Source organism: Phalacrocorax carbo, chromosome 11, assembly GCF_963921805.1.
Source record: "Phalacrocorax carbo chromosome 11, bPhaCar2.1, whole genome shotgun sequence".
NCBI lineage: Eukaryota > Metazoa > Chordata > Aves > Suliformes > Phalacrocoracidae > Phalacrocorax > Phalacrocorax carbo.
In genome coordinates, this window is record NC_087523.1 from 15671014 (window position 1) to 15695814 (window position 24801).

General features: G+C 38.9%; 2 protein-coding genes across 8 annotated transcripts in view; both read left to right on the top strand.

Annotated features, from left to right (window-relative positions):
• The window catches only part of MTM1 (myotubularin 1), a 42956-nt gene extending 33451 nt beyond the window's left edge, over positions 1–9505 (top strand). For 4 of the 5 annotated variants that reach the window (XM_064463193.1, XM_064463195.1, XM_064463194.1 and 1 more), the window contains 6 exons: positions 230–415; positions 1425–1631; positions 4955–5047; positions 5886–5999; positions 6302–6478; positions 8853–9505. In XM_064463193.1, coding sequence (XP_064319263.1) covers positions 230–415; positions 1425–1631; positions 4955–5047; positions 5886–5999; positions 6302–6478; positions 8853–9020 — 945 coding nt within the window. In that variant the 3' untranslated portion in view covers positions 9021–9505. The remainder of the gene's footprint in view (positions 1–229; positions 416–1424; positions 1632–4954; positions 5048–5885; positions 6000–6301; positions 6479–8852) is intronic. The other variant, XM_064463196.1, reaches the window with a different exon arrangement.
• A 2880-nt stretch (positions 9506–12385) lies between these two features.
• Positions 12386–24801, top strand: part of MTMR1 (myotubularin related protein 1) — a 39325-nt gene continuing 26909 nt past the window's right edge. The window contains exons 1-8 of one of the 3 annotated variants that reach the window (XM_064463191.1): positions 12386–12726; positions 15592–15697; positions 18305–18328; positions 21937–22012; positions 22889–22983; positions 23184–23291; positions 23702–23803; positions 24520–24603. In XM_064463191.1, the coding sequence (XP_064319261.1) occupies positions 12602–12726; positions 15592–15697; positions 18305–18328; positions 21937–22012; positions 22889–22983; positions 23184–23291; positions 23702–23803; positions 24520–24603 (720 nt within the window). In that variant the 5' untranslated portion in view covers positions 12386–12601. Of the gene's footprint in view, positions 12727–15591; positions 15698–18304; positions 18329–20556; positions 20579–21936; positions 22013–22888; positions 22984–23183; positions 23292–23701; positions 23804–24519; positions 24604–24801 lie in introns of those variants that run through there. The other 2 variants (XM_064463192.1, XM_009503991.2) reach the window with 2 other exon arrangements.

Consider the following 24801-nt stretch of genomic DNA (forward strand, 5'->3'; position numbering starts at 1 on the left):
AACATACTTTGTCCTTTTGGACAGAGGAAAGCCCCCAAGTATTTTTCTCCAGCATTTGCCCCTCCAAAGCTTGTATCTGAGACTGATGTTTTAAACAAGTACCTGAAATTATATACTGCCCAACTACAAAATAAAGTATAAATAAAATTCAGTCCCTTCTTGCTCTGTTGAAAAGCTGCTACAATGGTGTATATGTGACTAAAGTTAATTTTAGATCTCTTGTTTGTAGGCAACTGGGGGAGGATATGAAAGTGAAGATGCATATCCCAATGCAGAACTCTTCTTCTTGGACATTCATAATATCCATGTCATGCGGGAATCTTTGAAGAAGTTGAAGGACATTGTTTATCCTAATGTGGAAGAATCACACTGGTTGTCGAGTCTGGAGTCAACCCATTGGTTGGAACATATAAAGGTAACTTTTTGCCCTTTGTTTGAAATACGGTTTGTCCAAACCTGTTGTATCAGCCTTGCTTTCTTTGCTAGACTTTGAGATAGTCGTGATATGGAATGCATCAACTACTTGGACTACAAAAGTGGCATCACTGAGTGTTGGCTTTTTGCCAGCTAGCCTTAGCGTATGTTATGAGCTCATTACTAAGCAACAGTAGGTGAAATTCAACGTTTATTGTCTGCCTCAGGTCAAATGTCAGTCTAACAGAGGAATGCATTGTTAGTTTGATTTTTACGTATGTGATAACTGATTTATTTTGGTCTCTAGCAATGCAGGACTACAGATAACTGTTGTTACAAAGGATTAGTAGAAATTGCCTTAGTTGTCAGTATGTATGTGGCTTTATTTTGTGAATTATGGTTTTGTATATAAATCTTGCAGCACAAATAAAATACTTAAACTGGTAATTCACAAGTGTTCTTACTAGTTGACCCTTGAACCTTTTGCCTCAAGTACAGCTGTGCAAAAGTATTTAGAGTGTTACTTAATGAATCCTACTTAATAAAATTTTCATTTTAAGTTAATATTTGGAAAATAACCATATTAGAAGGGTACAAGTTCCTCCTTCTAACAACTGAGATTTCGGTAATTTTGTTCAAAGGAAGGAGCCAAATGAAACACAGAATTTTTAGAGAGTATATCTTATGGTAGATCCTCTTTTTCTTTTTAAAAGAAGCTTATGTTCTTTGGTTTATCAAGGTTACTGTTTCCTGCCCCAGTTTTAAAGAATTTGCTGTGAGATTAATTAGATCTTACTAAGGGATTAGGGAACCAATCTGTTTCTTTGTTTTTATACAAGAAACTTACCTGATCTCCTGGAAAATTCTTTTCCAATTAACTATGTCATGATCTTTAGGTCTTTTAATGGAAACAGTATCAATTTGGATACTGTGCAGATATGAAGAAATCAATTTATTTTTGTTAGAATGATAACAATCTGTGGTGTTTGGTGTCTGTTCCTCTTTGCTAGCTCGTCTTGACAGGAGCTATTCAAGTGGCAGACAAGGTGTCCTCAGAAAGGAGCTCTGTGTTGGTTCACTGCAGCGATGGCTGGGACCGGACAGCACAGCTAACGTCGCTGGCCATGTTGATGCTAGACAGCTACTACAGAACTATTGAAGGCTTTGAAGTTCTGGTGCAAAAAGAGTGGATAAGCTTTGGACACAAATTTGCATCGGTAAGAATTAGATGATCATTGCAAGAGTCATGCAACATTAAAATTCTGAAAAACTTTTAGAGATTTTAGTGTGAAACTACTCATTGTGTCAAGGTTTCATAACCCTTATCATTATTTTGGAAATCCAATTTAAAATATTTCAGGTGAATCTGAGCAGAGCTTCTGGGTCTGGACCCGTTTGGTTAATATTTTTTTGCTGTTCTTTCTCTAAGAACTTGTATTTTGTCCTTTATACCCTTTTAAAGACACAGGATTGCTGGGATTACTGTGGTTATTGAGCAAAGAAAGTGAGAAGGCAGAAAAATGGTGTCCTGCAAACTTTTCAGAAGATCAAATCAGTGTGGGACATGAGGCTTCTCCCTCTCCTTCACTTTAGACTATTTTGAATGTCATGAGAGGCAGGTGAATGGGTCTGCCCAATGTCTTTTAAGTGATTTTTTTGAATGCTTCCCAATTCTTCTAAACTTGTCATAATAGCTCTCAAGAGGCTGTTACTGGTAATACCAGCTCTAATTCCATTCCATTGTCTTATGGATGCTTAGAAGGTTAAGTAGAAACTGTCTATAGCAAGTCCTTAATATTCTACCCATGTATAATGCCAAGTCCAAGGGTGCTTTTGTTAGGAAACTTTTTGGAGTCTTAGAGGAACCTCTTTTAAATTTGGCAGCTAACCATTTAACGAGGAAATCTATATGTGGAACCTGGAGAAGCAGAACAGGTTGTCAGGGAAAGCGTGCTGGGATATGTAAACATAAAACGTGAGTTGGGAGCCTTACAACAGTCTTACTTGTTGATGCTGAGCCTTGTAATTCGCAGTAAGAAGTTTCCACACCTTCAGTAGAAGTTATTTGCACAGGCAATTTTTCCCTAGTGGAATACTCTAAAGATACTACTTACTATTGCTAAAATTGAGAAAATAGGCAATCTGGAAAAAATCAAGAAATGCGAAAATACACCTATGTGTGTATTTCATGCCCATTTTACATTTGCAGGGCTGTCTCAGTCATTCGGAAGTTCATGTATAGCTGCTCAGCGTGAATCACCTTACCATTTAAGTGTGCTTGTAGGCTGCAGGAGTCTTTGATCTGACATTCTAAAGGTGCTTTGAGGCTTAGGAGATTTGCATTTTGATTAGGAGTGATATCTGCTGTTGTCCAGTTTGTGGTGTACTTACCTGTAGTCTTCTAGTAGTGATGTGTTCTATAAACCTTGGAAGTATTCTGTATCAGTACAGCCACAGGAAAACACTGGCTTGCCTTCTTGTTCTCGTATCTTATTTTGTATTTTTTAAAAATGTTATAGTCATGATGCAGATAAAATTTGATTGGATTACTGGCAGACTTGTAGCCTAGCTCATATGTTATGGTTTAACACAAAACTTGAAAAGAGAGATCTGTGTGTTCTCCACCATTATGAATAAATTCAAATAATCTATGACCCTTTGTTAAACCATTAATTTTAGTTTGAGTAATCAAAGAAGTTTGTTCTCTCTCAACAGATGTTTCCCCTGCTAGTGAGGTAGGACTTATGCACCCTTTCCAGATGGCTAGCTCAGTCCACTGATTCATCTCTGACAAAGTGACAATAAGGGTGACTTAAATAGCTTGCTTTTGCTTAAACTACTATTCTATTTTTCCAGCTTGCTTGCTCAAGGAGTAATCTTTGGAAATGGTTTAAGCCACTCTCCTTTAGCCATCTGCTGTTTTCTGAGAGTACTGTATATTTTGATTTGATGGGTTGTTTAGTTAAAAGTGAAGGTAGTATTCTTCTGGTGTGTTCTGTAGAATAAAAACTGATAATGCAAGCAGAAAATACTGTGATCGTACATGCTCTGTTTTAGTTTGGTAGTAATTTGTTAGACCTGTGAGCTTCAACACTGAGGACTAGGCACTTCAGTGCAGTTAGAATTTCCTGAACCTCATCTCTGAAACTGTTGGAGAAGAGTAGGGTATTTCTTACATTCTCTGGGTTAGAGCAAGCCTTGTGTTTTCATGTTACTGGGGTTGCAATTTGGATATTTTAATAACAAATAACTAAATAGTAGACTACATAATAGTCCCTCTCTGTATTTTCTATCTAATGAAGCACACAATAAGTTTCTTTGTTGAAAAGGAATTCTTTACCCAGCTTTTATATGCATAGTAAACTTAGTGCACTATCCAGATGATAAAATTGCTTGCTCTGCGGAGCATCATTCTAATAATGCTTTCTAATATGAGACATAGATGTAATTACAGATGGAAAATACTCAGACATCAAAGAACTGCTAACCATAGTGAAAGTGGAAGGACTTCCACTCCTTACTGAAGTAAACACTGTAAACAGATACCATGTATTTTAAACCATGAAAACTGGAGAGCAAGGATGCCAATTTGTCTTCCCTATAGTGCTTTCCTCATCATTTGCTACTGTTGACTGAGTTCAGCTACAATCTCTCATCTCCCTCTATTTCCTGCCATTCAATTCTATTATTTTAAACTATCTTGCAAATCATCGTACAGAGCAGTGTACTGCTTTTATCATTTTTTTCACATCCTTAAGACATTAAGCCTGCTATCTTACAGGCAGATAGACAGCATCTTAGTTCAACATACATGCTGCTCTTTCGTCTCCTCAGGCAAGTATATTCAAGCAGAGTTATGGACTTAATAGAATCTCTTTTCCCTGAATCTCTTATCTGTTCTCAGCTATCAGATGTGAAAGGGAAGGAAACAGCTTTTACCAAACCTACTTTTTGTCTGCGGGGAGAATTCCTTTGTTACTTTGGACTCCTCAGAATAAGCGTCTCACCCAAACTTTAAAAATGTGCATTAATTTTCTATCAAGAACATGAATATTTCTTTGCATTCGCTCACGTTCACTGTCTACGTCCTGCGTGAATCTTTAGGTTCCAGCGTGGAGGGGGAAGAGGAGAATCTGTGTGGATAGTTTGATCTAGGTTCTCCTGTGGCTTAAATTAGAAAAGAAGACTAAGTATATAACTTGGCTGTGGATAAACTTGTTATGTAAATATAGTTCAAAATATGTCTTGATTAAAGCATCCTTTACCTTGCAAATAACAGTTCTGCTTGTCCCACAGTTAGCAGGTTTTTATAACGGGAACAATTATGACGTTTGGGATTTTTTCTCAGACATCTTTGGAACAGCTTTGCAGTTGGAGTATTTCTGTGTATCCAAATCTCTCCTTGGTGCAATAGCCAATTTTGAAATCACAAGAACAGATTGCTCTATTACATTAATAATCTAGGGCAAAATAAGAAACAATGTCTACTGGCCATAAAATACTGTTTCAGCTAACAGGAGGCTGTATTACTTCATTTCAGAGAATAGGCCACGGCGATAAAAACCATGCTGATGCAGACAGATCGCCCATCTTTCTCCAGTTTATTGATTGTGTGTGGCAGATGTCTAAACAGGTATGTTAGCTCTTTCTTCAGAAGGTAATGTTAAGAGATTACTGGATTAAAACCCTAGATCTTTATTTTAAAATAAAAAGTATTTGAAGAGGACAGCATACCCCTCTGCTCTGCCACTATAGTAAAAAAGAGTATATTTACTTTTAAACCATACCATCTCTCTACCCCGCTTCTAAAAGCGGTATACAAGCTGTACTTATATTGCTTAATATGGCATTGGCTGTGCGCACAAGGCTGGTTTGTCTTGGATGGGGGCTTCTCTGAAACACCTTGAGACATGACCCAGCAGAATGCTGTTGGGCCTGTTGTTCCTTTTTGCCATTTTTGTGGAGCTGTCCCTGAAACTACAGAGAGAAATGTTGTGTTGTCAAAGCTTGAAAAGGAATCTTGGGAGCTGTTGGGTGCTGTGATTTAAATGATGTGCTTTCAATAAGCAATGAAACAAAGCAGCAAACCTAGTCTGCTTAGGGCCAAGGATTAGGAACTAAACCCTCATTTTCCTGTATGGTGCTGCACTGTAAAGAGCACACTATGGATATCTTACTCTGTCTTGCTAGCAAAAATGTAACTGTAACCATTCTGAACTTTATTCTTCTTTTTAGACATTAAAGGCAGTCAGAACATTTTGTGAAGAGTTCTTTTCAGTGACTAGTTTGAGAAAGTTGAACACCTCATGTCATCTGAATGCTTACTCTGCTATAAAGTATATGAAAGTATTATCTTTATTATTTGTAGATGTATTCAGGCTTCTAAATGCCACTTTTAGCCTCTTAACCAGGGCATGTGCATCTCTGCCTGCTTTTATGATGTCAAGAATGAATTTCTTGTCTGGTTTTAGTTTCCTACAGCGTTTGAATTCAACGAGCAGTTCTTGATTACAATCCTGGATCACTTGTACAGCTGCCGCTTTGGTACTTTCTTGTATAACAGTGAGTCTCTTAGAGAAAAAGAGGTTAGTCAAACCACCGATTGTTGAATTGTTTTGCCGTCTTGACTCTAGATGATTACAAGAATTTTTGGTTGTATTGTATTTGGTTATATTCCTTGTAAGGCAGTGGTTCTGAAACAGCTTTATTCTTGTTATAGTCCCTAAAATACTTGTCAAAGCACTGGTTTTGGAAAAATTTTAATACAGTAACTTATGCAATGAAGTAAATCAGAAGTGCATTAATTTTAGAATGCAACCATGGCTTCTACAATGGATTTCCTGATTTTGTGCAAATATTTACTGTTCTTATTTCATTTTCATTTTAGAAAGTGACTGAGAAAACGTTGTCATTATGGTCTTTGATAAACAGTGAAAAATCTAAATACACCAATCCTTTTTATACTAAAGAGCTAAATCGAGCTCTCTATCCGGTAGCCAGTATGCGTCATTTAGAGCTCTGGGTCAATTACTACATCAGGTGGAACCCAAGAATTCGGCAACAAGTAAGTAAATTCTCTATAACGTATGAAATGCATTTCAGCTTAGAATTTTCTGTCATAACTGATTTGTAGAATAATACCTGTAAACTGTTTATGTTTTTAATATTATACTTGTAAAGACAGAAAAAAGGGTGAAAATGATTATTATGTATTCTCTTTTTTGATGCACTCAGCTCTTCCCAGAACACTGAGTTTATCTCACTGCTTAGTATCAAGTCATCCTCAAGCTTTTTTTAGCCCTTTCTTGCGGACAGAGCTTGGGGGAGCATTTTTTAAGGGAAGTTGATGCTGCTAAAGGGTGAATGACAACGCTTAGAAACCGGGCTTACTGGTCCCTGAAGAGTCAGGGCATTAGCATCACAAATACCCTTAGCTGCATTTGCATTTCTTCTGAGAGATTGTATGAAGTCTCTTACAAATTAAGATGATCTGTTTGGTCCTTTCTCTTTCAAAACTGCTATCTGTGTTGATGGCTTATGGTAAGATATTTTTATGTAACTTTGACCCAGCATGGTTTATACCATGTAACTGTTCAATGAAGGCTGTTATTGAAAATTATACAAGTGGATCACACTGAAAGCCCAGAAAAGCTTTTTATCCAACTACATTGTTCAGTTCTGTGCTTTTTATGTTTAATATATGGGCACTCGATGTTTGTTGCAATCTTGCTAGGAATCTCAGCAATGTGTCATGTAAAGATAGTGTACAGAGACTTACTTGTCCTTCTTAACAAGTTGTGGAGTTTTGAATAGAAGAAGATAGAGAAGCAATTTCTTTGACAGAAGCGGTCTTCACAGTCCAGCCCCTGGAATGAATCAGGAGTTTTCGAGCAATACACTTTCTGCAGCTGATCTCCTGTATTATTTACAACACTTCAGAGGCTGCAAGAAAGCCAGACAGTTTGCTATATTTTCTTGCGAGTATGTTGCCAGTTTAAATTTGAAGTTTGAGTTTTAAAGCTTTTGTTGCTTGCTGTGAAAGATGGGGGCTTTTTGCAAAAGGTGAACCCAAAGATTTATTTTAGAAAGTGAAGGATTACAGGGCATGCAAATTAGCTGTAAATCTACTTAAAAATGTGCTTTGCCATTATTCAGGAGAGCTTTTTGGCAGGATTTTCCTATTAGCAATGCAAGCCCATGTGATAATCTTCTATGCTGCCTCTACTGGTCCCTCATTTTCATAATTTTTATATACAAAATGCAACAATTTTTTTTTTGCTGCACACAAATTTATGCTTCGTCTTCACTTAAGCAACTGAGTAGTGGATGTAAGGCCTGAAGCAGTTTTTTGATGACCTTTTTTAGTGCCATTATTTAGAAGCACGTTCCACATCAGATTTTGGTCTAATGATGAGTTTGGCCTGTCACTAGCAACATCATTAACCCAGCGTCTCTAATCACCTTAGTAACTACATTCAGTCATTGATCCAACTTCCACAGTTGCTTCAACATTCGTCGCCATCCTCATCCGGGGCGCATAGTGAGTGGTGCGCCTAAGCGTGCTGGTTCAGCTAGTTTTGAACTGGTGAGGCCTTTACATTTGCTCCTGACACTGTGCTGCTAATAGCTTTTAATTACAGGCAGTTAACTGAAGCAGCACCAGCAGCTCCTTGACAGGTGTGTACAGCTGAAGGTAACTTTAGGCTCTGTATCTGCCTTGGACAGTTTTAATACTTTTCCATTTGTTTCATTACTCTATCTGAAAAGAGGAAGCTAAGCTTAAAATGTAAACAGGTAAAATGCTCTTTCTGTGAGTGATCTCCTGAAAGCTAGGGCAGTTGATCTTAAACACATTCAGGTTTACTTACAGAAGTCACTAATAAGCTTCTGCATTTATTTAATTTGTTCATTTACACAAAGTTGCAAATTCACTATTAAAAACTGAAGTAAATTTCATCAGAAACGGAAGTTACTTAATCCAAAGACATGGGTTTCATCTTCATCTGATCAGTGTAGCTACAGTAGTCAGTCTGGCTAAACACTTGCTCTTAGGGAAGATGAGGAGACATCTGACCTCTAGAATCTAAAACCTTTTAATAAGTCAAGAAGAGAAAAGCTTGGGACAAGGTGTTCACACCTATCTTCCACACAATATTAGATAATAAGAAAACAAAATCCATGTGCTCCAGGAAGTGCTGGCTGATTTTATTGAGGTAGGAAGACCTGCTTCATGTGAAGATTTTCTTTGGGTGAGAAAAACTGGGAGGCAGAGGGCTCTGGCCTTACAGAAAGAAATATTTCTGTTCAGCTACAATGTGTTACATATGTTGGAAACTATGAACACTGAGTAATGCCAGGAAAACACAAATACCACAGCAGCCTACCTGTGTAGAAGTAGTTCGACTGAAGTGATAAGACTAATATAGATCTCTTTCTAGCAGCCAAATCCAGTGGAGCAGCGTTACATGGAGCTCCTTGCGTTACGTGATGATTATATAAGGAGACTTGAAGAACTACAGATCACAAATAATTCTAAGATATCCAATTCGTCAGCCTCATCAGCATCTCCCTCACAAATGATGTCCCAAGTACAAACACATTTTTGAAGAAAGTGTTGGCTTTGTTCTATGCTGTAATAGCAAGTGGTGCTTAACATAGATCTGTAGCGTAAAGGGGAATATTTTAATGCCTTACATTAGACTGTCCTAAAACAAATTATTTTAGACTGTCTTCATTTGAAGAGGACTTCAGACAAACAAAACCAACTCTTCAATCACGTGCCTTTCGGAACCTGTGGACTGGGAACATTATTAATCAACTTTTAGTTATGGAGGGCTTTAAGAGTTACTTTGGAAAGTCTGGTACAATTGAAATTAAAATGATTTATTGTTTTCATGAGAACGCTTTAATTTATTACATTGTAGGTTGTGTTCCTGTAAGGACATTCATGCTTGGTCTTACATGTCATGAATAAACACGTTAACGGCAATAGGAATATTCACATTGTGTAAAATTAGGTATGTGTGTGTTCCTGTGAGGAATACATTTGTGGAGTTAATGAGACAAAAATAAATTCTATTGTGAGATTTCAGAGGAAGTGTTGAAATTTTCTGAGGATTCAAAATGTTCCTTTTTCAAAATAAGCAAAAATGTGGAACGGATTTCACTGATACGGTTCTAATTAAAAACTTCAAATACGCCAGTAGATATCAAAACAAAAGAAAAATCTATTTTTTTAATTGAAAATTGATTTTTTTAAAACAAATGACAATTGTACTAGATTCTGAGAAGTCCTTTTTTGGCTAACTGTTCAGCACTAAAGTATATTACAAATTACTGCTGTTGGCAATATTGCTTCCTTAGATTAATACAGAATAAAACAGCTCTAAAGAAGTTTTATATCATTAAAAACAGGCCCACAGAGACATTGCTTAAATATCCAGCAATAGCTGTAGTATTAAAGCTTGTGTTTGTCTCCTAAAAGTAAATGTGCCTGTTTAAAGGAGCTTTTATACCAAAGTAGACATTCAGTTATAAATAGTGTTGAAAACTTGTATATTTATAGCTTACATATTAACTTTTGTACAATAAATTTATTAAGTATTTAAGGGACTTCAGTATACAAGATTTGCATATAGTGTGTGCACTTATGTTGAACCTTCCAGTGAATTCTAGTTTCAAAGGCTTCCAGTAAACTTACAATTTGTTCCTTTTCAGGTATTTTTTTAAAATAGTTGCAAGCATTTCTTATGACAGCACAAACCTTGCTACTTGATATTTAATTAAATTTTGCGTATTCTTTGCCTGAATATCATTAAAATGCTATCCAGGAAATATTGCAATTCAGAATCTGTAGAGGTCTTTTATCTAATGTTGTTATTTTGAAGGAGATATTTTGATGCTTGAGGCTTCTGTCATTGTAAATTATTGTACATGTGGTGAGTTTGGGTCTGCAAGATATAATAGGATTATATATAAATTAAGTTTTGTCTAAGTAAATATAATATAGTTTATTAGAAATCCTGTAAGTTTATAAAGTGTAAATATTTTGCATATGAAAACTAAATTTAAAGCTATAGTTCCATAAAATAAATCAAAGTTTAGAGGACATCTGAATATTTTTAGAACCATATTTTTCCAAAGGAATAAAAGTATACCGCCTCTTGATTTAATTCAGTATATACACCGAATTGCACTATTTTATTTTGTTTTCAGGGAAGCTCAGAGCATATGGCATGTGTGTTCTAAATACACGTGATTTATATTACTTATTTTTTGTCCTCTAAATTTCATTCTCCTGTCAATGTTCTTCAGTATGTGTTTCCACAATAACATTGTCCCCAAAATCTTGACTTGTTAAGGTAAATAAGATGGATTACATCAGATAAATGAAGAAGGATACTCAGTTGTTCATGATATACTTTACATTTTGAAAGCCATGCATACTCTGGTATAATTGCCTTTTACTTACTTGTGGTTTGTAAAAAAAAAAAAAAAAAAAAAAGCTGTTTTTGTTAGAATATGTAAAGTTTCTGTACTTGAGTTGAACATATTGGTGACATCTGAGCGGTGTGGAGAAGTTCAGAAAATCTAATAGGTTTTACTGTGTAAACACTACATGATAACCTATTGCATTTGGGAGAGTGTAATATAACGGGAAGGATCTTTTTGCACTTACTTCATTACATATATATCATTCTTCATATTACTGGTTCAGTCGAATTTCAGTTTTTGAAGCTCTCTAACATAGCTCTGTGTGGGCTTGGATTTTTTTCAAGTCAACAGATCAGATACTTGTTTTAATTCTGTTTTTACATGGCAATGTTAGGCAAACATAGGAGTGTTCTTAATCCAACTTTTTCTGAAAAGTACTAATTTAAAGGTGTGAATGTAGGCATACACACTGATCCATGTTAACAGAAACCTTTTCCCCTTTCCACTGAACGGGGAGCTGTGGGCCGTCGTTGGCAGCACGTGGGCCGTATCCGTAGGGCACCCCCGGCCGCTGTGGGTGCCCGGCGGCGGGAGCGCCGCTCTCCTTCGCCTAGCTCCGCTCCCTTCTGCTGTGGCTGTCGCAGCCAGGAGAAACCTGGGGAAGCGTTTGAGGTGGTGAAAGAGAGGGGTCCAGGCGCTGAGTGCCTTTTCCAGGAGGGGTGAAAAAAGCAGGGCCAGGATGTGAACATCAACAGCTATTAAATGTCCAGTATCTGATATGAAATACCCACCTAGGAAAAAACTAAAATAGTGTTCCGTTCTGTATTATTACTTCTACGGACCTAAGAACATAACCTGTTTTTTGTGCTGGGCTTCAGTTACTCATTGAGAAAGTGTGTGTGTTGAATGCCTTCTTTATTTACTTATGCCTTTTCCACACACCTCCTCCTTATGGGCATACCCTAGACATTATTTGTGTACTACCTCCTCTTGAAGTATTTTTAAACTCTGCCTTGAGTTCAGTTGTTTTTTATTCTTTTTTTCTTTCACGATGAGCATTTTGTCATGCGTGAGAAAAACAGGTTCATATAACTGACCAGGCCTCTCCTCGTGTACTCCTTGCCGCTCCTTCACTAACAGCGTTAGTGTTTGTGGACACGGCAGGGCCGCTCTGGAGCGGGGTGTTGTGTCAGGCGACCTCGGGGAGGGGGGAGCTTAACGCCCGTCTGCCGTGTATGTGTGTGGGGAAAAAAAAATAAAGATGTCAATTTTAAACCCTTCGCCTCTGACAGACATTTTAATGGGACGCTAGTGGCGTTCGCGTCTTTCCGTGACAGCTGGTCTCTCCCGGCAGCGGGGCTGAGGGGGCTGCCGAAGGTGGCGGGGGTCCCGCCGGCCCGGCCCTCCCCTCCGCGGCCGGGGTCCTGCCGGCCCGGCCTGCCCCTCCCCTTCACTCCCCTCCGCGGCCGGGGTCCTGCCGGCCCTCCCCTCCCCTCCGCGGCCGGGGTCCTACGGCCCAGCCCTGCCCTCCCTTCAGCAGCAGGGCACGGCCTTCCCCCGCCGCGCGGGGCCGCTCCCCGCCCTCACGGCGGCGCGGAGGCCTGTGGGTAAGCCCCGCCGCCAGGTGACAGCTCTCGGCCGCCGCCGCCGGGGCCCGAGCGGGCCGGGCTGAGGCGGCAGGGCCGGGCGGGCCGCGGAGGGGCGGGATCCCGCCATCCCGGCGGGGCAGTGAGTCCCGCCGGCGGCCGGAAACATGGAGCGGGCGGCGGCTGGGCCGGCGGTGGAGGGCGGCGGCGTGAGCCGGCGAACCGTGCGGGTGGCGGGCGCCGCGGCGGCGGGGGCAGCGTCGCGGCAGGCCAGCACGGAGACACTGGACAGGTGAGCTGGGGCGGCGGCGGGGGCTCGGGTGCCCGCCCCGGGCGGGGGGCGGCGCGGCCTGCCTTGCCCTGCTCTGCCCTGCCGTGCTCTCCCCGCGGGGCCGGGCGGCGGGCCCCCCTCGGGGCCCCCCCGGCCCGGGGCGGCCTCCTCTCGGGGGCGACCTCCCCGCTCATCCCCCAGCCCCGGGCCCGCCTCCCCGCTCTCCCCGCGCCGCGGGGCCGGGGAAGAGGCGGAAGCGAAGCGGCGCCCAGCCGGCCCGCCCGGCTCCAGTCTGGGGGCTCGTGGCAGCCCTGCGACCGCCGGGGCCGGCGGCGGTTTTTCCTCGGCGAGGGGACGCGCTGTCGTCAGAGTTTTCTGCTCGCGGTTGTGTCTTTTTCGTCATTAACGTCACCGTTTTCGCGAGGGCTGAGGCTGCCTGCGGGGTTTTGGCCCGGGGGTTCTGGGGACGGCGCGTAGCTCCTCATCTTCGCACGCTCGAGTGAGACCGTTCCCAGATTTTCAGTCTTTGTTGCCGTTTTTCTTCTTTGTGCAAGCGCGTATTTCACCTGCAGAGGTGTCACTGTCCCAAAGCAGCAGTGCGCGTCTGTCTGTCCCCCCCAGGTGTGTCCGTCTGTGGGTGGGTGCGTGCGGTGGCTTACTGCCTCAGTGGCCGGTGCTGGGGCTGGGTCAGGCTGGGACCCCAGGGGCCAACATCCTTAAACAAGGAGTAGAAACTAACAGGAATTTCACCCAGAAGAAAAATCAATTTTAAAAAGACTGAATTTAAAGATCAGGGCCAGGTTCCAGACTCCATACTCTCTTTTCTCTTAAGAGAAACTTGGAGTTTTATGTTGTTCTAGTGAAGGTGGAAATCAAATGTCTGTTTTCTGTCACCAGAACTTAATATGTTTGTATTCCTTATTAATGCACTTTCTTACCTTAATTTTCATCTTTCTTTCTTCTCCTAATCTTGTTCCACCCTGGAAAAGGGTGGAATGCTCTCAGAGGCATGGTGTGAATTTGGGGCTGTCCTGTGCAGGGACAGGAGTTGGACTCAATGATCCGGGTGGGTCCCTTCCAGCTCAGGACATTCTGTGATTCTATGAAAAGTTATCATGTCCGTTTGCCATATAATTTATGTATTTGCCAGTATGGTTGCACCAAGCACATGCGTTGGTCTGTGTCCCACCCTGACAGGCGGTGGTGAGTCCCATGGGTACGGCCAGCATCCTGCGGTGCACTGACATATCCTGAGCCGCTGATCGCAGGAGATGGACGCCCATTCACATTCATTTTCCTGCTGCTATTAACTTTGTTGGTGTGGTGATTCCTGGTGAAGATAAGCCATAGAAAAATAAATCATTTTCTTAATTAACAAGTAAATGCTTATTTGGAAATAACCCTGGGCAAACCCTAAAGGGATGCAACAGAAATTAAGCGATGTGAGAGAAGGAGACATAAATGAGATCAGTAAGAGGATTACTGTAGAGTTTATAGCTCTCACACTCTTTTGCAAAACTTCAGTGAAAAGTTTCTCTAAGTGAATCTGGACTCGAGTTCAGCACTGACCCGAGAGTTATCTTTGTTGTTTAAGCAGGAATATCATAGAAACATTTTAGTTGCAAAACATTTTGTGATCTAGTGCTGTGTAGAACCTTGCAGGTGGGGAGAAAGCTACTAAAATTTTTCAGAAAAGTGCTGAAAGAACTTTCATTTCAGGTATGAAGTTGGTGCATGCATCTTCACCTTATATATACCTATCCTAGCAGAGTTAATGTAAGAAAAGACCTGTAGTTAAGTAGTAGGTGGTTCTCTTATGCCGTTATCCCACCCTCTTAATCTCCAAGTTGTGGTGCGCCTCTCAAGTGCTGGGTATGTGTACATGGTTATTCACTCCAGTGTCACGGGACACTCATGGAATCCAAAGCTAGCTTATGAATGGATTCTAAAAAAGAATTAAAGTTTTCTTTCTGTATTTGACTTGCAAATAAGCATAAAATATGTAGAAAAGCCCAACTAAACTGAAGAAATGGCAGGTACCTAGGGCATCAGCCGAGGCTGCTGTGACACACAGGGAACAGATCCCTCCGGCATTCCCAGTTTTTCACCAGGTACCGGTCTGTTCTGAAGCAGGCCTAGCGCACCTCAAAGCAGCTGGCAACAAACTGTGTAATTGCTTCCCGCTTTCACTACTACGTTATTTGTAAGCAGCGCTACTTCAGGAGACTCTTCTCAAAACGCAACATCTGGGATTTAGTGCAATTCTGCTGTACTGATGCTTTGTCTTTAGGGTTCTTATAAACACCCTACACTGCAGAATTCCTTGCTGTGGCATGGGAGAGCCCGTCCTGAAAATTATTCAGAGATTATTTTATGAATAGGAAAAAATATGGCTAACTAGAAGTGACGCTTTAGAAAACCTGTATTTTCTACATTGAATGTTAATATAGAATACAACACTAGCATAGTTTAAAATTTTAAATACTAGCATAGAGTAATTTAATTTTGAGGATATACTGAATAATCAGGAAATAATAAGGAAAGTGTAAGGAGTTTCCTATTTCTTGACCAAATTCATTCCATGGATGTCTTTAAGAAAAATGTGAATGATGAAAAAAAATCACACTGGATAAGGAAACCAACATTTTTATAAGTTCCTAGGACCCTGACCTCACTTTTAACCTTATCCTTAACATAAGGTCTAGTAAAATTCTTTTCCTTAATTTAATCAGTGGACTAGTTCCATTCTGCCCACAAAGCAAGCTAATTTTTACAATGTTAGTGATCATTTATGGACTTGTTTTCCGGAAGTGCTCAGCTGCCCTGCTATTCCCCGCATACATTTTGAATTACTGCTAAATAATTTGAAATATTCTGTTTTTGTAGCCCGACTGGATCCCACGTGGAGTGGTGTAAACAGCTGATAGCTGCAACCATTTCTAGTCAGATTTCAGGGTCTGTCCCATCAGAAAGTGTGTCCAGAGACTACCGGGTAAGTGAATTGAGGAATGTATTGATTTGTTTAAGATAAAAGAGTGAATGATCAGGAAAGCCCTTGCTACCTTGATTATCAGGTGGTAAGTACTGAAGTGCTGAATGTTTCAGAACTGGAAACATCTCATTATGTGTAGGAGTCTTTTGAATCTGCTTGTGTTTTCCTCCCGATTTAGAACAGTGGTGTTGAAGTCTACAGAATAAAAATTGAGAGAGGTGTGAAAGGAAAGTTAAAAGACAATGTTTTGAGTAAGATGCCAAAAATGAGTTGTCTTTTCTTTTGATTACTACATAAAAAAATTTTGGTAAATTAATAGTTACAGGTTGAAATTGTTTCTAGTGTGCGTCATTCAGAGTACAGAATCGAGCTCTCCAGATTTCACAAAAAGTGAATGCAGATGTCTCTGTTACTGTGCAAACAACATAAATTACTGTCATTTTTCATGGGGTTTCACCAGAGACAGAGAATTTAACATCAAACAAACAAACAAAAAATCACCTTCTTCATTTCCTCCCAGCAACGCTTTTGTCATGTCATGTCCTATGGTTTACCTGATAGTTTACCCCTATTCTTCCATGCTCGTTTGCCGTTTCCTGTTTGCAGCCAGTCAACTGAACTACCAAGAGTGGAGCATATGCAGTTTTCCTTCTGTTACAAACTGACGAAAGTCACCTGTGTTTCAAGTCCCTTTAAGAGGCCCAAGCTGCTGCTATCTGCATCCTTTTTCTTCCTAGATTTGAAACAGTTTCACAATCTTCATGCAAAATAGCCAAATGAAGATTTTATCTTTTTTTTGTTTTATCCATATTTTAAATTATTTTCTAATATGCTCTGTGATTAAAAAGTTTGTTGTCCAGAAACAGCATATTGTAGGTTCTGTGACAGCAGGTCAGATTCAGCCCAAACCTGAAGATGAATCCGCAAAATGTTTTTGACCGTAGTCTGCTTAAAAATTCACCTCACAGAGTTCCTCACTATTAGCACAGTCAGCAGCTTTTACTCATAAAAGAAAGTGTAGCTCTTCCGTACTATGGCAGCTGAATTGCAAATGCTTACTTCAGGTTAAGGCTAACATCTTTGATAAAACATTGTGGGAAACCTTGCATTACAGCTGTCGATGCTGTATTTGCCCTGTAGATCAAGGACTTCATTTCAGTAAAAAACAAGTTCTTCTGGAACAAAGAGCATGTTCTAGTTCCAAATAACCTCCTCTATACCAAACTTGTCTTGGATATTATTTAACAGGAATAAGTATTTTAAGGCCTAATTAAAATTCTGCCTCATTCTCTGTTTCTTAGAAATGAAAGAAAAAAATTAACCCTGGTGGTATTCAGAATTTTAATGTGTAATTTGTATTTAGCATCACTGCATTGCTGTGATTTGGAATCCCATCTTTTTGTACAGTATCATGGAATTTTTTTATCCTAGAATATCTTTAGTTACATTGAGGACTAGTATCTTGTGAAGTGGGGTCTATGCTTTAGGCGAGGGTTTCCTTTGCACTTCTCAGAAGTTCAGCGGTACGATTAGTTGCCTAGTCAGTACCACTGCCAGGGTGGGTTTATCCATTGTTGTTATGGAATTCACATGTAAAAAGATAATGCCCATTTATAACTCAGTTTCCCTTTTGATGCACGCTGATCAATTTTCTGGGTCTTCGTTACTTTTGGTTACCTTGAATTGCTGCATTTAGAAACTATCTTACAACAGCTCAGAAGCTTCAGGTCAGACCAGATGGGTGTGTTTGCCTCTGGGACTGGTTAGGCAGTTCTGTTGCTTTCTGCTGGATTTTCTAGGAGCTCACTGCTTTGTTCTTTCTTTCATCCTTTTTTAAATGTTTCAATCAATATGTTTCCAAAAATGGGTAAATACATCGATTCTTGTATCTAATGGTGTTATTCATGTTACTCTCTGTAACATACCCTACCAGAATGTAATTTAGGGGAGGGAGGAATCAAATGGAAGCAAAAGGGCTGCAAATGAAATAGTCAAAACTAGAGAGCACCGAGTGAGCTCTTGCTAAACCCTACAGCAACACGATCTCACTCTGCGTTTGAACTCTGCTCTGTGTGTCTTCTCTGACACACTCTCTGCCTGGCGAGCATTCTTGAATGAGGGGTTCGTATAAATGAAAATTGCTTAGATTATAGTAGCTAATATAGACACCTTCAGAAATAAGTTGAGAAGAGCTGTTGCTATCCTTGTTTTGCCATTTGAGTCTAAAAGATACCGTGGCTATACTTCATGGCTGTTATTGCAGGCTTATTGTCTTCCACCTAGAAGGATTACCAGGCTCTTTCTTCTCGTTTCACAATGGCACATTGTAACTGGATAAAAGCGTGATTAGGAATGAATGTTTCAAAGGAGCTTGGCATTTGTTACATGGCTAAAATGAAGTGGCTAGATTGTTTTTAGACCAAAACAATTCTGCAAATGAGAGCTACTAGATCTGCATAATTTTCTTTTTTTTCTTTCAAAATCCAGCTATAATTAAAATGTTTGAAAGTAGAGTTCTTCTGAAAATCTGATGAATTAAGATATAATATCTATAACAAACCAAATCTGTGTGTTTTGTTGGATAACATTTTATATTTTAACTAACAGGTGTGCAGGAGGCCTGTTATACGGGTAAGATTACCTTTGGCTAGCGGTAAAACGGCCTCCTACCTGTTTGTCTTTTGTGCTGTGTGAGATCTTGGTGTGTCAAGCGTTCTTCTTTACCTCATTAATGGTTTTTATGAACCAGTCAGACCATTTTGCTATGCAGTGCAACAGCTTCTTTGCCATAGAAATGCTTTATATACATTACAATGTTTTCATAAGCAATAAAAGTCAATGTGTAAGAGAGCAGTATTTTTAAATTATGTTATGAATGTGCAATACTAACTTCAGTTTTATTACATTAATTTTGACAAAATGGATGCTTGCAACTGGGGCTTACATGTGTCAGACTACAGAGTACTGTATTAGCAGCTCTAACGTGTGATCTACGCTAAAGAATATTAGCGGTAAAAGCGTTACGTCTTTGTATATCCTATATCAGTAAGACACCAATTCATGCTTGTCTTTGTACATATTTTACCTTAATTGTTACCACCCTGTGTAGGGCTGAAAGTTAGGTTTGAAGTTAGACACTAGTGCAATGACCTGCATCTTTTTAATGATAATTTTGAGACTAGGTCTTGCCCATTGTTCGTTGGAGATATGAAAAGGGCATGCCTTGTTTTCTTGTCCCTCTCTCTCTTAGTAACATTTATGGAGTGAGAAATGATCTGGACAGTGTTCTGACATTGTTCATGAAATGTGTCTAACACTTTTATTCAAACAAAGACCTCTTGTTCAGTCTCAAACCAAGAGATGAAGTCTGAATGATTTCTTTTTCTCATCCATGGTTTACATATTTGAAAATTATGTCTTTGGTCCAATCATACAAATCCACAAGTTGATTTTTTATATATTTTTTTTTAAACAGATAGCTCTTGAAATAATTGGTCTGGGTCGAGTAACAAAAATTGATTGGTTTTGTTCAGTTTTTCATAGTTCTTTGCAAAGTCTTTGGTCTTTGAGTGATCTGCTGTGCTTCTCTGTTTCATTTATTTAAAATCTTTCGGTGTATTTGCTGGTTGTCCTTCTGGTTTTCTTCCAGAGATCACAGTATCTACTTCGCTTTCATTTCAGAAACAACTTCTTTATGGTCTGAAATTTAAGCATTTTCTGTTTAACGGAATTCCACCAATACATAGATGTTAGGAGTCCTTTATAATTTGGAAGGTTTTTTTAATTAATTGTAACTTTTTAAACCCTTGTAGAGTTCAAATTATCTGAAGATATCTGAAGTCCTTCTTCTAAGTTTTTCTTTTTTGAGGGTATCCTAGAAGTACTTTAAAAATGAAAAACTGACTTTAGCAAACCTTTGTAAATTTAGAGTGAAGCTGGTTTTACAGTCTATCAAGTGAGAAGTTCTTTGCATGTGAACTGGGGATAACAGACTGTCGTGAGCACAACTTCTCTCCAGTTAGTAAAGAAAGAAAAAGAAAGAACAATTTTGGCTGAACATGTTAAAACGATTACTTCATATGACCCTGTGACATTTGTGCTTCTCTCTGGAGTGCATAGGGACCTTACGTTTATTAAAGAGATTTAATTAACATTCAGGATTTGCTGTCAATATGATGCAAAAATAAATTAACATAAAAATGTAAATTGTTTGCATATTTTGCTATGAGGAGTAATTTTAGGGTCTGTAAAGTTACTGACTAGGTTTCCAGTAACAACACAGAAGTCGCTGGAAAAATATGTGAAACCATAAAACTGAAAGTTCAATTAAGACATGTTTTACACAGTAAAGCATTTTTTAAATTGTCTCGATACTTCTATTTGATGTTGACCTATTTTTCCCTTGAAAGACTGCATGAGTTTTCCCCTAATGCTACCATTGCAAGCTGTACTCAATTTCTTCTATTGATAAGCATGTGGCATACTTTGAATTCATTTTCTTCACTGTAAGGTTGTTTCTCTTAAAAAGACAGTACATACTTTTATGTTCTTATCTACCAGCACTGACTCTTTTGTGAAAAAGGGATTAAGTTTTTCATTTTGTGTTGTGCCAAATAACATTAAAAGCATCTTGCTAATAGCTTGGATTTCTTTCTGTGGAAAGTAGTTTGTGCCAGGAGTGGAAGATTTTCAATAGCTAAACTTGAGTTTAAAGTATATGCTGTCTTTTAAAGGGAAATAAAAAAGAAAAGATTCTGTCCTTTCACTTGTTGTCTGCATGTTTTTCCCTGTTACTTCTCTCTTGCCCTACTGCTGCCTCGTGCAATGCAGGAGATTCAGGATGGACACAATGGCTATCATTCTGAAGCAGAACCTGATCAGGTGGCAAGTTTTACTCATCTTTCATTCATTAACTGTGTAGCAAGGTACTATATATTAGTACTTATACAGTACGTACAGATGTTATACTTCTCATGCAAGAGAATCGGTAGAAAGCATTTAGTGTGTCAACTGGCTATGTGCGGAGTGGGGTTTTTGTGTAATGTTGTGTAGTCTAAAATGTAACGCTGCACATAGCCCCATCTGACAGCACATCAGTCCTTCTAAGTTTGTAAGTATTGGCTAATTCTATACACCTCAGCTTTTGTAATTGGTGCTGAATATAAAATTCAGTTATTTTCCAAGAAAAATCTAAAGCCAGGGATCAATTTGAATGTCTGTAGAAATTCTGTATTAATGAGGACTTGGGTAGTTCCTTTGGAGGCAGACATATCCTACCAATTATTTGTATGTGTTTCAGAGTTATTTGTTTACTGTAACATAGTCCATGATATTTATTCTCACTTCAAGATGTAAAAGATTGAAAGCATAATACCTCATCATGTTGACCTGAGAGAGGTCACTTTCTCACGTGATCCTGAAAAGTCCCAGACTTTAGTACGTTGTAAATCCTAGCCGCCAGCAAAGGACCCAAAGGATCAATCTTGTATCATTCAGAAATGAAGCCCATCTACCTAAATGAAAATTTATGGAATTAGCCTTTTTTGGAAAAAAAAAAAAAAAGCTAATTGTTCTTCTGTATTTCATTATTACTTCATTCTTAATCTGACCTTCTGGATCCAGAATGCCTATAATGGACCTCTCCCATAACCTGTGGCACCTTCAGTGGGGTATTGATTGAACTAGAGCATCATGGGGTGCTTCTGACTTCTTGCTATCAAAAATACAAAGTTAAAATGTTAAATAAATAAAGCTTCTGCCATGTCATTCTCTCAGATGAAAATATTCAAATATTAAATAAGCAACATTAAGAATAGAAAAAAAATATGAGCTTTAAAATGTTCTCAAGTAGGTAAAATACCAAAACCAATACCTGCATTTAGCAAAAGACTAACAAATTATTAATTACAAACTTGGGCTGATCTTGTCGTTCATATTTTGTATGCTATATGTAGCTAGCATGTGAAACTAATTGTTGCATAAATGCTTTATTACTAATATGTTACTAACAACATGTATGTCTGTGTAATATTTATAATACCAAGATTTATGTTTGGTTTGTTTTGTTGTTTTTGTTGGTTTTTTTTAATATGGTACTGTTTAATACAATTGTGCCTTGTGAAAAAAAGATACACTTCTTGTGTTCCTGTAGTCTGGGAGTAAAAGCACTTTGCATCAAAATGTATCAGCGTAGTACAGATGGAAAGTGAGATTTACTCATGGTTTTGGATTTCTGCCAGGCACTGCGGGATGGAAACAAACTAGCACAGATGGAAGAGGCTCCACTTTTTCCTGGAGAATCAATCAAAGTTATTGGTAAGCATGCTATTGAGCACTACACTGAATACTATTAAATCACTAGTTTATTTATTTTAAAAAAAGAATATTATTTCCTTTTGACTTTTGTTATTTTAATTTAATGCTACTTTATATTACCTGATTTGGTGTGGATTTCTTCTTGTCTTTTAAACCCAAATGTAGCAAGGAGAAATCAGTTCCAGGGGGTGACTTGCTCCGTATGGATGAGTCATTTTTTTCCAAGGGTTAGTTTGTTCCACATAGGTGTAAGGGTCGCATTTCTGCTTGGGGATGCCAAGGATACTTCATAGATTCAAAAGCTTCAAAATTTTGATAGCAAAGATGTCAAATTCTTAATGAAATGTATATAACTTTGGCCTGTGATGGCAAGCTCTGTGTTAGCAGTACAGTACTTGGCTAGGAAAGAATACTAGCTCTTTCAAATGAAAGTGAAAATGAAGATATGGGCGTATAACTGAATTAGTTGGAGGTCAGTTGCTTACAAACTAGTTATTGCTGGTTTGGATGCTCTCTCTCTGAGGTGAGTGTGCTTTACACCTCCGGGCAGGGACCAGAGCCACCTGCAGCTAAGAATACAGCAGGGTGCTTTGTTACCTGCCTGCCCCTACTGCAGCCCCTGCTAGATGAGCCTAGCCCCAGTTGCGCCCTAGTTGCTGAGCAGCAATGGGACTGAGGAATTTCATTGTTTTCATCGTTGAGAAAAAGACAGCTCTTTCAGTCCTGACAGCACCTGAAGAGTAGGCTTTCCTATAGAGGTCAAGCATCAAAACCTTATGGAACTGCAAAAATCTTGCTATTTTTAAATGGAAATAAATTTTTATGGAACAAATGTCTATAATGGTAAAACTAAGCTTTAATTGGTCTGTTTTCCAGCTAAAGATGTTATGTATATCTGTCCATTTATGGGAGCAGTCAGTGGTACGCTAACAGTGACGGACTTCAGAATGTATATCAAGAGTGTTGAAAGGGTAAGACTTTCGCTGTCTGTTGGCATATTGTTTCAGATAGGAATGTTGCTGAAGTAGATTTCAGAAAGTAACAAATTTGGTGTAAGTGAAGTAATCTATTAAACGAGTTATAGTTGACTCTAATGAAACATGCATGAATAATATTAGTTTGTGTTCCCCCTAATGTGACAAAATTCATTTGTTTTATATACAAATTTCAGGATCCACCTTTTGTTGTTGATGTTCCTCTTGGAGTCATAAGTAGAGTTGAAAAAATTGGAGTACAGAGCCATGGAGACAACTCGTGTGGTATAGAAATAGTTTGCAAGGTATGGCATGGTAGAGATTTATTCATATTAAGGTATTTTCATTTCACTTTTCTGTAAAAGGAATCTGCATGCGCATGTGCTGTTTTTCTGTCTGATCAGTTCCCTATATTTGGACGCTGGTTCATTTAGATAATAGATTTCAATTCCTCTTACGATTCTTGCAGTCTTGAACACTTCTGCCTTTCATTTCAGGAGTGAATTCAGCGGAAAAAAATGCTATTTTTACGATACCTAGCAACTTTAATGACGATCCTAGTCATCTGATACAAACACTTACAGAACTCTGTTCTAATGTGGGTTAGATGATGTCAGTGACTTAGTGCTACATATGCCTTCCTTCAGTCAAATTTCTTATAAATGCTTTTTTGAAATTTATCATAGAGTAAAATAGTGTAACTTATTTTTGACAGGATATGAGAAATTTGCGGCTGGCCTATAAGCAGGAAGAGCAGAACAGATTGGAGATCTTTGAAAACCTTGTAACACGCGCATTTCCTGTTTCTAATGGGCTGGTAAGTCTTAACATGTAGATAAGGCTGTCATTGGCGCTCCTCTTTTTGGAAAGTGTAGGTGGGGAAATACAAGGGCTGTCTAACAAACACTGAACTGTTGATTCATAAAATCTGTTACAGAGCAGGCAAGCTACTCTGACCCTGTTTCCATTTTGCATTAATTCGTAACACATTATGCTATGTCCTGCTGTCGGTGAAGTTTGTTAATTTGTACAAAACCCTTGAGATCTAGATTTGCCTAATGTTGCTGATTAAAGATATGTATGTATTGACTCTTATTTTCTGCTGTGTCTAATTCAGCCTAGAAGTTCTGTCTGAAGCAACAAATATGTACAATTAGTCTTATTATTAGTTAGCTGCAGAATGCTATACTATGCTTGCATGGGTAAGGAACTGGTTGGGAGGGACGACCAATTTCCTTATCCAGGCTTTGCCACTGATGCGTTATATGATCACAGGCAAATGACCTCAACTCTCTCTGACTGTTTCCCATCTTGATTTTGTTAATTATATAGCATGTACTTGAAGGAGGAAACTGTCCTTCATTTTCCTTCTAGCACAGTGTTGTCCAGTCTTGACTGAAGGTTTTATGTCTGCTGTAAAAGAGTTTTAGAAATGTTACGTTTGAAATATTAGAAGGTTCACTGTTTTGGAGCTTATTGTGCATACAGCCCATGAGACAGTAATTTATGCCTCTTCTTTTTTTTTGTCTTTAGTCTCTTTTTGCATTCAGCTATAAAGAAAAGTTTGCTTTTAATGGCTGGAAAGTGTATGATCCAATGGCAGAATATAAGAGGCAGGTAAGTTACATTAAGTACTTGGTGTATTATTTTTCTCTGCATCTCCCCCAGAGCCATTTAAACAAGAAAAAAATATTAAAGAAAACTCAAAATTTTCAGCTCTTGCTACATACAGAGACTGCCTGGATCTTATGTTTAGATAACAAAATGCAAGCAGCCTGACTTTGAGAGTGTTGAGCACCCGCTAAAGTTGATGGA